The sequence below is a fragment of the Silurus aristotelis genome (genome assembly GCF_946808225.1).
Source record: "Silurus aristotelis genome assembly, chromosome: 16".
Taxonomy (NCBI): Eukaryota; Metazoa; Chordata; class Actinopteri; order Siluriformes; family Siluridae; genus Silurus; species Silurus aristotelis.
Genome location: NC_139589.1, coordinates 1760739 through 1774725, shown reverse-complemented (window position 1 = coordinate 1774725; position 13987 = coordinate 1760739). Strand labels below are relative to the sequence as shown.

The window sequence follows — 13987 nt, the reverse complement described above, 5'->3', positions numbered from 1 at the left end:
ACATAGCCACACACAGACACACAGACACAAGCAAACACACGCAGACACAAGCAAACACACACAGACACACAGACACAAGCAAACACACACAGACACACAGACACACGCAAACACACACAGACACACAGACAAGCAAACACACAGACACAAGCAAACACACACAGACACAAACAAACACACAGACTCAAGCAAACACACACAGACACATGTAGAGACACAGACACAGATGCACACAGACACACGTTAAACTGGTGTATACAGTATATATATTGCAGCTTCTCCAAGCAAATGTGTAAATATCATTGCAGCAAGTAAAAATCAATAGCCCTCCCTTATCTCTTTCCTTCTCTCTCTCTCTCCCTCTCTCCCTCCCCCTGTAAAACAAACCTCAGTGAGACAAGACCATTACAAGACTCCAAAGGACCAAAAAAACGAATGTGAGAAAAAACACCAACATCAACATCCGTCTCCAAGCTGGACGGCTGTGTGTTTACGAACACTAGCGTTATTTATGTATGACCCTGAACACGAGCACCTGCAGCTCAATCAGTTCTATTCGACACTGAGCTCGGAGCCACGCTGGCAGCGAGAGAGAGCGAGAGACAGAGAGAGAGAGAGAGAGAGAGAGAGAGAGAGAGAGAGAGAGAGAGAGAGGAAGAGAGAGAGAGAGGGAGGAACACAGGGGATCAGAGCCCGGAGGTGAACGTGGTTGAAAGGTGAAAGGTTCCAGGTTTTCGAGGCGAACGGGAAACGTGTGAAGACCCACATCAGCTCGAGCGGCCGTGTGTGGGAGGATGGTATTGATAGCAGCGCTGCATAAATATGTCGAAAGCTCTTCAGCGCTTCCTGCTCAACCAGAACATCAGAACATCTACAGGTGCACGTTTCTTTTTTTGCTCAGACGTCAAAAACATCAAGGATGTGAGATTTCTCGTGTTAAAAAGCAGATACCGACGAGCCCAAACTTTGGCGTCCGATTTCTCTGTAAAATATATAATAATTCATTACATAAAATGTTGCATTTAAACAATAATCCAAATTAAATCGTGTCCTCATTTGCTCGGTGTCTCCTCGTCCTCCTGTCTCGGCGATAAGAGCAAATCTGGAGCCGGGGGAAAAAAAATGTCATGAAGACAAATCAGAGGCTCGTTAACAGTCCGTGTGTACAACAGCCACATTGACCGGAGGCCCCTCGGGGCCCTCATGTGGAAGCCCAGGGCCTATTATGGCTCAACGAGCGGAAATTTAATCTGTTCATATCGGATGCTGAAAGGTCAGCAGTTAGCCGTGTTCGTGGCTGTGCGAAGACGTGACTGCGCTCAAGAACGAGGAGAAACGACGGAGTAACGGATGTGTGAGAACGAAAGAACGGACAAATAAACAGAAAAACGAACGGAAAAATCGCTCACATTATACGTAAAAAAAAACGATAGAAGGTTGTGGGCAAAAGTATTGGGACACCCAGCCATATTTGGTTCTTCCGCAAAAATGTTCCGTGGCGCCATGAAGATCTGCTTTCTTTAAAAAGCAGTATATCGAAACGACAGCGATGACTAAAGCGGTATTTAATCAGTCTTTGAGGGGGTGAACCCTATAATCTGTATTTCTGCATCACTTTTGCAAGAATAAGGATTGGCAAATCCGGAAACTTTCAGCTTCCACATTTAGCAGCAAAAAAAAAAAAAAAAAAAGAAGCAGTGGACTTGTGGAGCAGTGTGACAGTTTTCATGTCACAAGAATTGCCTAATATTTTGTTTTTTGTTTTGTTTGTTTGTTTGTCCACATTTTTTATCTCCACTCTTTCAGGAAGATGTTCCACTAGATTCTGGAGTGTTTTTGTAGAGATTCTTAGAGGTCTGGGGTTTAGGATTTCAGCTGGATTTATGTTGGGTTTTTGTCTGTATGTAATTGAAATCCTCATGGTTCTCCTTGTTCCTTTGATATTGAGGGCATGTTCTCAAAGAGCTTAAAACAGTTCCCAGAACTCCATTCACATTTCTATTCATCTATAAGAAATAATATCTAATCGAGCAGAGAGTTCATTTATATTAAATGTAAGTGAGGTTCCTTTGACTTTTTGTTCCCCTTGAAGGTTAATCTTTAATTTACAGCAGTAAAGGCGCAGAAGAAGAAGGAAATGTGTCTGCGTAAACAGGACAAAGGAAAATCCATTAATGGGCAAAATTGCTGACCAGGTCCATTTATTACACAAAACTTAATCAGGAATTTCCTTGTGTTATGCCACACACTGTAAGACAGGAAGAACACTTTATCCAGATCACTCCGTTCTGAATCATAGAACTGAAGTTCTGTTTTACTGAACAATCAAGACATTGACGAGAAATAACACTTTTATTAAGAACCGTCAGATAGAACCGCTATGGAATTTTATTTATAGGTTGTTTTGATGCTGAAAGAAAGGAAAAAGGCATCACGTTGCAGCCTTGGTTCCTTCAGGACGCGATAGAAGCCGTCCTAGAGGCGTCCTAGTTGGAGTAATTACAGTCACTCTTATCCAGAAGGAAAAGTTTGATGTATTGGAGATGCCAAAGTGCCAAGAATCCAGACTCTACGCTCCTGTAACAAAGTGCCGATTGTGGAGAAACGAATGACACGGGACTGGAATTTAAATGCAGGGGCACATGTTTTTATTATATTAAAGCGTCCGATGGAACCGATTTTACTCGTGGTTTTAACCCGAGACCTGTCGCCGTGCTGGAATCAAAGTCGTAAATCGTAATTTCCTGACGTTTAACGAGAGACTCCTCGGTTCAGAAATTAAGACTCGGGGAAACTCGTGAGCAAGAAATTGTAATAATCGATTTGATTCCAAGTTACAGCTTCCAACTTCGAAGATTATAGTGAGTACAAAGAGAGCTTGGAATGCTCTAAAATGGGAAAACCTAAGAAAACAACTTCACAACTTGGAATACCCACTTAAATAATTTTTTAACACATACTCAAAGTCGTAAATTGTAATTCCTGACATCCAAGTAGATAAAAAGAAACTTCAAAAACATCTGGGGAAAATTCCTACATAATTAACATCATTCCAAAGCTACAAACTTTCCAATTCGGATGTCACAGTAGACTGTTTTAAACTGAAGCTTGAAATGCTTAGAAATTCCTCCTGGGGTAAAAATGTGTAAAAAAGATTTTTAACTCATATAGCGTGTGACTTTAATTCACAACCTGTATTTCTTGACATCCAACCACGATAAAACTAACGACTGAAGCCTGGAACGCACATGACTTTGTGTCAACGACGACAACAGGAAATAAATCACAACTTCACAAGTCGTATTTTCATACATCAGTTGGTTAAATCTACAACTCTGACTGAACTGTATTGGGTCAGCAGCCTCAATCTCTATAATGTTTGAGTTTATAGCTAGAAAAAAAATTGAGAGAAGAAAAAAAAAAAACGTTCTCGGAGGAGTCAAACTCGAAAATGAGTAAGTCCGAGTTACATCAAATGATTTATTACGCAGTTATTCGAGATCAGTCAGTTTTCAGTAACACGCTGTGCGTTTGCTGGGAAAGGAGTAAAATAATCCATGATGCAGCGAAGTCAAACACAGATTGGATTGGATCTAGATTGGATTATTCTGTGTTTATTATTGGATTACAGCATTACATCCAGGGCGCGTTTTAAACGTATATACATTTAAACCTCAGCCAAGAACTAGTCTACAACATTTTTATGCTAACGAAAGAACGTGAGATTTTTCACGATTTATAAATCGTTCCTGTTCTCATTTATGCCATTTCCTCCATTTTTCTTTCTCTCTAAAAGACGCCAAAATGCAGCTTTTTACGATAACAAACTTCTATGTATTCGAACGTAATCCGACCAATCGGAATAGAGAATCAGACAACGCTCCGGCGTAAGACGTAACAGGAAACGAATCTTCCTACTGATCGTGCTACTGCGAACAAAAAAACGAACAAGTGACACACTTTGGGTTTTCATTTCCTGCTTCCTTTGACAACATACTTACACGGCTGCATGGGTGTAGCCGACACGAGGCAAGTCTACGTATGAAACTCTGAAGAACACGTGACCTTTTGGGGGCATTTTTATAATCTTCAATGTGTTCGATTCATTTTATATACACACACATTTTTGTTCTGTATGGAGTCGTCTGGAGAGAGCGAGAGGGAGAGAGCGAGAGAAAGAGAGAGAGAGAGAGAGAGAGAGAGAGAGAGAAAGCAGACTTTTGGGTGACTGATACACATCTAAACTGCATCTACTGATTATATTTATATATAGAATCCGACTCTGAGGAAATCATATGATTGAGATTTATCTTTAATAGGGTCTTTTTAAACCCTCGAGGGCGAATTCTTTTCTTCTCATGAAAAACAACAGTAAAAACAGTTCCCTTTTGCTGTATATGTTTAACTTTATAACACATGATATGATTTCCTGGAAAATTCTCCATTATATCCATACACAAAGAAGTTAACCTTTAGTCCTATTTGCTGTTAACCTCCATTTTCTGGGAAGATGTTCCACTAGATTCTATGCAGATTTGTGGAGAATTATCCATTAGTAAAGACAGGTAGTGATGTAGATGAGAAGTTGAGGAGGCCTGTGGGTGCAGTCAGCGTTCACATTCATCCCAAAAGTGTTCAATAGGGTTTAGAGCTCTATAGCAGATCTTCCACTCCAACCCATGGAAAGCAGATCGTCATAGAGCTGGCTTTGTGGACAGGGCATTGTCATGCTGGAACAGGTTTGAGTCTCCCAGTTGAAGTGATTGAAGTGAAAAAATGGAGGCATCCAATAAAATTGTGTGACTCCAACTTGGGCAAAAAAAGAAGAAAGAAAGAAAAGAGTGTCCGAATACTTTTGGCAGCGTATAATTGAACACAATTCCACCCATCCATCCATTCACAGTTTATTGCTGAAAAACCTTTTCTAGGCACTAAAAACTAGACCGGCTGCTGAAAACGAACAAACTCCGCGTTATCGTCGCTGGTTATAAAAATAAATGGAGCGTTTTGTTTGCAATGGATGCAATTAACATCATTTCTCCAAACCTGGTCCACTGAACATCTCTGCCACATTATCTATACAAGTATACACTATATGGGCACGTGGACATCTTTTCGACACAACATGTTCATATTTAACATCTGAATCCTTCTTTTTTGCAGTTAATATACTAAACTCTGTTCATTCATGAATACTGTTCATTCAGTTACAAGAGCATTAGTGAGATCAGGTACTGATGTTGGAAGATGTGAGGTGTATTTAATCAACCGATAGTTGATAGAAAATGTACTAAAGGAAGCAAATATGAATATTAATTAATAAACAATAAATACAAATGTATTTATATATATATATATATATATAGTGCTCTCCATGCAGCAAACAGTCGCACAAGTCAGTAAATGGCCTCTAGAGGCCGCTTTTGTAATGACAGCGGACCGTAAGCCGGAAAAACTATCCATACAGATTTTTGCAGATAGCCGATAGTTCCAGCAACGGACTATCGGTGTCGATTAATCGGTCGACCTCAGGTGTTCAGGGGATTGAGGTTGTCAGGTTGTTTTTTCACTCCAACCTTTACACCAACAAACCTGCCTTCATTGAGCTCGCTTTATCCACAGATACGGTGTTTGGGCTTCTTGGTTCCTCTCAGTGAGAAAATATAAGGCAGACATTCAAAAGCTTTCGTAACGGTTTGAAGAAGAACCGCATTTGGTCATTTACAACTAGAAGAAGAGGCAGAACTACAGTGGCAGATCTTCACATCAGGAGGTCTGGAGGTTACACTGAACATAGCAAAAAACCTGGTTTGTAAAAAAAGGTTAGGTGACGGTGTTTTCTCATCATCACGGACGATTTCAGGTCCAAACTTCTTGCTTATACAGTGAGCTATGGTGCGTAAAAAAAAAAATAATTTCTTGTATTTGATCAACTTCTTCAACACATAATAGGAAATAACATGCAGTAACAGCCATCCAATCAATGATACTCAGTCCTGCATTCACACATGTCGTGGCCTGTTTCTATAAATTCTTGTCTTGAATGAACTCCAGACTTTTTTTTTTTCTGTGTTCTCTGATTCATAGAGAAACACGTTAACGGACAGGAAGTGATGGTGTAAGCACATGATTGCGAAACACGCAACAACCTCTTTCGCAAAATGCTCAGAGATCTCCCTTCTATCAAGATCAAGAGCTCTTGACCTCTGAAGGTCGACAAAGACCCTGGACATGTCTGTTCTGCATCACACACGCCAAAACCACGAGGAAGATTTCAGCATATTCGAAGATAGTTTAACGTTACTTGATGCTTTTTTTTTCTTTTAGTACTTTTCAATACTATGAGGCCGATTGTATTTGCGCAACACTTTAGTGGTCCATTCCATGAACCAACTTCAAAACCGACCACTGAAATCTGGTACAAAATATTTTTTTCCACGAGCTGAGATCTGCAAGAGAAGCAAAGTCGTCTCTCAATGTCTTGCAAGCAGCAAAGCAAATAACAGTGCACAACTTCCTCTTTTTGGCCTTGCCACAGTTTCCTCTCCGACTCAAGCAGTCACAGCATTTTTTTTTTTTTTTAAATATATACAGTAGCTTGACTGAAACGTTTCCTTAAATATCAGTTCTCAAATATTCACCAGATTTTAGTCTTAGGCAAGTATATAAATGTATATCCCTTAGACATCCCTTCTAACATCCAATCAAAAATTCTCTCTAAATCGGACCAAGTGATTGATTGGTTGTCATCTCTACTGATGGCAAAATGAAAGAAAAGTCGCTGGAAAAACACTAAAAAGGATTTTCAGGTGCCGAATGACATCACAGCACGTCCGTTGTCGTGCGAAACGACTAGAAAACCACAGAAGTCTCTTTTCGTGCAACTAAATCCCCACCAAAGACAACTTCTTCAGGTCAGGTTTAGATTGTTTTCTCGTGTCTGTGTGCCATAAAGAAGGTTCCTGAGTCAGGCAAAACCGAGCATGATGAAAAGCTGCAAACTCGGAAAGAGATAAAGAGATTGTGCATGGTTTACACAGCCCACCATGGCAAAACAGGACATTAAATCACTTGAATCAATACTAATATACCGAACATCTGATTATATACACTGACTGGTGCCTTAATTATCCTATCAGATGAATATGTTTATGCAGGATGCATCCAATTTTACAGAAATTCATCAGACTTGGTGAGAAGATTCACAGGAGAATGGACTGACTGGCTTGTGCTGACAGAAAGTTTATAGCAACCCGTTCAGTAACACCTCTACAAATTTCCTTAGCAGAAAATCACCTCAACATGCTTATCTTACACATCAAACGCTTGAGGTGAACCTTTAAATAACCGCTCTTTTCAACAGTGCTAAGAAAGAAAAGCATCTCAACACAACAGAAGCTTGAGGTAACCCCTAAAATTAGAGAAAAAAAAACCCCTTTACAACCATGATGAACAGAAAAGCATCTCAACACACCAAATCTTTAAAGAACATCATGAAATAAACAGTCTTTACAAAAAACGCTGAGCAGGAAAGCATCTCTACACAACAAACCAAACCCTTGGGGTATCCCCTCAAAAAAATAAACACTTTAAAACCATACGGAGTAGAAAACCATCTCAACACGATAGAACCTTGAAGTAGCCCATTAAATAACCACTCTGTGCAAACATCCTGAGGAGAATAGTTTCTCAAAAGACCAAAGGAACCGAATCAAATAACCACTCTTCGATCATGCAGTGCAGAAAAGCATCTCAACATGGCAAAATCTTGATATTAACCCTCAGAAAACCACTATTTACAACCGGGCCGAGCTCAAAAAATCTTAACGTACCAAACCATTGAGGCATACGTACTACTAGAAGCAGCTCTGAGGCTACATGGCCACCAGAACCTGACAGAATTAGAAACCTGAGATGCTTTTCTGCTCGCCACAGGTGCAAAAAAGTTTTTTTAAAGCCTGAATAAACTAACGTGTGATTTTCTGACAAAACGTTTATTACAAGACGTGAATCATCTTTATGAGGTTTATAATGATCATAAAAGCCTTCGTTACGTTTTTACCTATTGTTTGCCGCAGGTCTTCGCACAGGCTAATGTGAGGAAACTGAAGCATCTGTTTCCACTTCTTGCTCTTGCCTTTTCGGTTTCCACCCCCTCCTAGCAAAGGAGAAAAGCAAAGATCAAATTAGACACAGGAACTATATAGGCTGTAAAAGAATATTAGATTAGAAATAGAAATCGCATTTCAAAGAAATTACAGTGGGGGGTTGAATTCAGAGGTGAGGCTCGTGCGAATACACTGCGGCCTATGTGCACTTCCAGTTACGGTATATTACTGTAAGTAGAAACGATATAGTGAGGCCTCGTGGGATATCGATAGCAGCAGTGGAAGGGGTCTAACAAACATCGGAATAAAAAAAGTTCATAAATAAATAATTATAATTAAAACATCTATTCAAGAATGTAGCATTTAAATTACGACGTGTCTGATGTTACATCACAGGTACTTTAATGTAAAAAAAAAAAAATTTGCTTTAATTTGTATTTCTTTTTTTTAAGTCGTGTCATTTAAAAAGATGTATTAAATACCACTAATTTAAATGAAATGGAAATAAAGAATATTAAATTCAATTGAAATAAAATAAAAGCACAAATTCTTTAAAATAAATAAATAATAAAAATGTATATTAAATAACTAAAGAAATGCATCAATTAATTAAAATTTATTTACTAAACAAAAATAACAATGAATTAATTAAAAGGTTTAACAAAAAATTATCCACTTCTCCAATTAAAAGATCGTAAACACACAGATTGTCAGAATTTTTCTTTTAAGTCGTTTGGTTTTAAAACACGTGATATAATTAAAAATGACAAATTAAATAGAAATTAAGAATAATAAAATAAAATGGAATAAAAGCAAAGGCGTTAAAATAAATACAAAAAAACTATTAAATAATAAACATTTCAATTAATTAAAATATATAAATGTTAAATATATGTTAAAATATAATATATGTATAAAAAAAAAAGAAAAAAAAAAAGAATCACCGCTCTAATTCAATAAAGGAACGCACAGATTGTCGCTGCATTTGGTGCAAAAACATTTTTAAAAATTAAATAAACAAATTGTGTAAGTCCAACCCCTTTATGTAAATCTCACTTTGTAACCGAGAAGTCACAGATCGACCCCGGACCTGGTAGGTGTTTTCTGCGAGACACCTCTCTTCAAATCAAATCCTAATTCGAGCTCTAATTCACTTCTCTCTATAATTGAATTCAGTCGCGTGTTAAGAGTAGCTAGCCGTTATTCGGAAACTGCGTCGGTCTGAGCGAGGGCGCTTAAGTGATTCGACCGTCTGCACTGACTGCGTATAAATAATTCACATGTTTCCAGGAACACGAAGGCAACTGGGCAGAGCGTATGGCACTAATGTTTAGATAAGGAGAAGTTGTTCTAGAAAAATAAACACCCTGCAGACATTTTCCCTAACGCCATGGTATATACACAGTAAATACACAAACCGTCCACGTGAACCGGGCGGGAAACTTGTATGTTAAACATTAAGACAAATAAAATCTTATACGCTGTATGGAGAAAGGTTTGAGACCCCTTGACTTTTCCAATCATATGTGGTTCTTCCCTAAAAAAACCAAGCACAATCGTATCTGACGTCTTTGATTTTTCCTTCATCAGGAGATCCAAACCTGTTCCACCATGACAATATATATATACAGCTCCATGAAGATCTGCTTTCCGTGGGTTGGAGTAAAAGATCTCCAGCTATAGAGCTCCAATCCTATTGAACACCTCTGCTCCCCAGACCTTCTCACCTTCTCACTTACATCACTACCTGACCTAATGTTTAGAGGAGTCAGTGTGCAGTTTGTGTAGCAAAGATACAGACGATATTGTCTAAAAAACTAAAGTGAGTACACCCTCAGTAAACATGTCAAAACTGTGTCCAAAGTGTGAATATTGTGTGTAAGCACCAGTGTTATGTAGCAATGCTCAATCCTCCTGGGCCTGGAATTCACCAGAGCTGCACAGGTTGTTGCTGGGATCCTCTTCCACTCCTCTATAATGACATCACGGAGCTGCTGGATGTTCAAAACATGGAACTTCTCCACCTTCCACTTGAGGATCCCCACAGGTGCTCAATAGGGTTCAGGTCTAGAGAAATACTGTTCTTCTTACAGCCTCGCCATCTTTGAGGAGAGCAACGATTCTAATTCTCAAATCCTCAGAGAGTCTTTAGCATGAGGTGCCATGTGGAACATCCAGTGGTCAGTATGAGAGAATTGGACTCAATGCACAGAATTTGAACTGCTCTAATACAAGATACATAAATTTGTCTGGTCCCGTCAAGCAGACAAAAACATGAACATGATAAAGAGGAATCGGACTTTGCCTGGTAACATGGCGTACAGCTGTTATTACTTAGGGAGGACTCACTTTTGTTAGCAGTTATTTAGACAATAATGGCTGTATGTTGACTCTTTTTCAGAGGACAGTAAATCTGTACTGCTATAAAAGCTGCACACTGACTTCTCTAAATACTGAACGACCAAATGCCCCGACCCACGTGGAGCTTTTTTTTTTTTTTACTTTTGTAATCCACCTGCCACGCCCCCTTTGGTGACTGTCAAAACCTCCGCTTTCCCTGAAGCCCCCGGCTTCAACAATGCACACCTGGGGCTTATTATTCACTCATCCCCAGCTCCTATATAAACCCCTCATTCAGCCACACTTCTTGTCGGTTATTGTTGGTATGTAAAGGTGTTTGGTGCATGTTTGTCTGTGTTTTCCCTGTCACACGTATTCCTATGCGTTTCTTCCCTTCTGGACTCCACGCGCTCTCCACGGCTGCGCTTTCTTTCAAAAGCGCACCCCGGATTACCTTTTTCCTCCTGTGCGTTCGCCCGTGGACCTTCCCCTCCAGGGCGTACCACGGATATCTCTCTCTCTCGTTTGTCGGGATTCTATGGACTGCCGTGTGTTTGTGTGTTTTTGTGTTAAACTCTCTGTGTTTTCGTTAAACCAAAGCGAACTGTGCTCCGGCAGAGGTCGGGAACGGATTAATTGGTTTTTCATTATTTTTATGGGATAATTAAATTCGCTCTTCGACCTTTTCGCATTTCTACCGGTTTTAAGGAACGGATTAAGGTCAATAAGCGGGGGATCACTGTATATCCAAGTTTAATTTCTATAGTATTGTCCCTTGAGAAAAAAATGGTTGCTGAAATGTGAGGGGTGCACTTACTTTTGTGAGATACTGTATCTTACGGTCAGGTGTCCACAACCTTTTGGTACCTATAGTGTAGATACTTTATTTTTAGACTGAAATTGTCACAGAAAACTAAAGGTTTTAGGCTTAAGAACCTGGGGATGTGGGCGGAGCTGCTGATGCTAAATAAAGCTACTACAAGGCTACTACAGGGCAAAACATCCTACTAATCGCCATCTTGAACAATTTATATAGAATCATTTATCGAATCTTTTTGGACCTCAGGCAAGGTGTATGAATATGCGGAGATCATTAAGGAACTTCAGACAGACAATTACCTGATCTAAGGATCGAGCAGCTGTGTTTAGAATTTCATTTGCATGTTGGAGACGTTATATTACTATTTTGCACCCATTCTACATCAACCCACACCAAAGAACCTCCAAACAATCATGTTCCAAAAAATCTTTTCAAAACTATTTAACCACAATGACAGAAACCTCATTGTTCATCTGTCGAACCTCGGGTGATCTCTACGCAGTGAGAAGAGAGCGTATCGGTCAAACTCGTTTCCTGAAGGCTTTGTCAAAACCTCAATTAAGATCAAAGTTTTCGATGTAACGCTCGTCCGGGTTTTTAACAATGATCTTTGTGTTGCTATAGATTTCGGAAACTCGACCCATGATTGGTTTGACAACCATGAGGACCATGAGTTTAAAGAAACAAAAAAATCTTTGTATAGAAGCTGAACTGAGCGTGTGCATACACTCAAGGCGGGACGAGAGAAAGCTCACTGGGAGTTCCTGAAGTAAACCTGACAGGGCGTAGCGACCTAGCTAAACACACACAATGTAATGAGCATTTTTCAGTTGTGGAGGACATCCTAGGCTCTTTGGAGTTAGTAAAGTCAGGTACTGATGGAGGTGATGTCTGGGGTGCAGTCAGTGCTCGCATTCATAACAAAGGTGTTTAGTAGGTTTATAGCTCTACAGCAGGAGATCGTTTACTTCAACCCTTGTAAAGCATATCTTCATGGAACTGGCTTTGTGCACAGGGGCGTTGTCCTGCTGGAACAGGTTTGGGTCTCCTAGTTCAAGTGAAGAGAAAATTTTTATTCTTCTACATCCAAAGTCGTCCGATACAATTGTGTGTCACCAAACTTTGGAGTAACAGTTTGACGGAGAACAACATATGACTGGAAAAGTCAGTTGTCTCAATATTTTTTTCATATACAATGGTCCCCCGGAACTAGCGGGGGTTACGTTCTAAGACCCCCCCTTGAAGTTCAATAAATCCACAAATTTTGGATTTGTGACACCCCCCCCCCCCCCAGCCCCTATGGTACCTAAGTGACTTTATTTAGACATTATGTCACTTTAATACAATAATGTGAACATTCGGTCCTGCTGCGGATTCCGGCAAATTTGAAGATAATCCGCAACTTGCTGTTAGCTTTCAAAAAGAGCCTGTGTATTACCGGGGGTTCACTGTGTTGTCATTTCTAATCCTTCCAAAATCACGTTGAAGGTGAAGTAAAAAAAATTAAACTGACAGATTGGGTAAAATTATATCTACTGATCAAACGTATGAAAATATTTTGTATTTGTAACCATTTATAGCTGCAATTCAGTGTTTTCTGACGTCCATAAAAAAAGGCCTTTTCTGGTATTGTTTATTGTCCTTGATGTAACTGACTGATGAGGACTGTCCTGTGGCGGAAAACCTACAGACTGTTAAAAGCGCTGACGTTAAAGTATAAATTGTCAATTATGATAATACTAGAAACTGATGTATATGCTAAAGCGGGAACCAATGACGCACTTGTACTAAATACTACTATGTAACACGCTAGCTTGTATCGAGAGGATTGCCTTTTAGTTTGTTGATAATGTTAAACGACTTTACCCAAATACAATTCCCATCTGACGTAAACCCTTAGCATCACAGCAGATCGAAGCTCAGGATCAGTTTTGTGCAAGTTCACAGAGGTTGCTTTAAAAATAAAAAAAAAGATCTCCAGGCAGTTTCCTTTTCTCGTTGTTGGAATGACTGGTCCAGGTGCAGGACAAAGTGGGCTTGTCGTTAGGAAAAACGCTTGTCAAAAAGACATGCAATGGGGTAAATGGGGTCATGGGCTTTGTCCCGCTAGTCCTGTACAAAACCGTGCGTCGAATTAGCTTGCAGGTTTAGACTACATCCTGATATTGCGTCTAGGATTTACTGGGCTGTTTCATGTTTTTTTTTTTATATATAAGATTTATGATCGTTCGGGAATTCTTTTACTTTCCTGTTTCAGTCCAGTTGTTTTTGAAGCTTCTTAATGACAGATTAAGAAGAAAAGCCTTGTGACTAAAATAAAGGAAATGCCAGGAACAGGGAAGTCCATATACACTAAAGAAAAACAGGACGCAGGCGATAATCTTTCGAACTGCACAAGATCCTCGATATTACTTAAATCGTTATCGCAATAACGTTCTTCGAAGAACTGATGACTGAAAATCATCGTTTAAACATCTTCCTCGTGTGCTTCGAACATCTCAGACGTTTTTTTTGTGGGTGTCTGATGTATCACTGGATTCAACATGATACAAATATTTTCAATTTGATTAGAGATGCCTGCACAGGTTCAAATCCAGGATTCTCAGAACTCGTCAATCTCATGATGAAACTCTGAGCCTGGGTCATGAAGCTCTAACATGCGTTAGGTAGCAAAATGAAACATAAATGTACATGCAAATCAGATTATTTAGAAAATCAG

The 13987-nt window shown here is 39.5% G+C and overlaps 1 protein-coding gene and 1 long non-coding RNA gene across 2 annotated transcripts in view; one reads left to right on the top strand and one right to left on the bottom strand.

Annotated features, from left to right (window-relative positions):
• grk6 (G protein-coupled receptor kinase 6) overlaps positions 1-13987 on the bottom strand; it is a 34247-nt gene that overhangs the window by 16554 nt on the left and 3706 nt on the right. Inside the window, exon 2 of the mRNA XM_083564365.1 lies at positions 8063-8158. Coding sequence (XP_083420491.1) covers positions 8063-8158 — 96 coding nt within the window. The remainder of the gene's footprint in view (positions 1-8062; positions 8159-13987) is intronic.
• LOC310738971 lies at positions 1793-7585 on the top strand. Its single transcript, XR_014537204.1, has 2 exons — positions 1793-2736; positions 2803-7585. It is a non-coding gene; the product is annotated as an uncharacterized lncRNA (long non-coding RNA).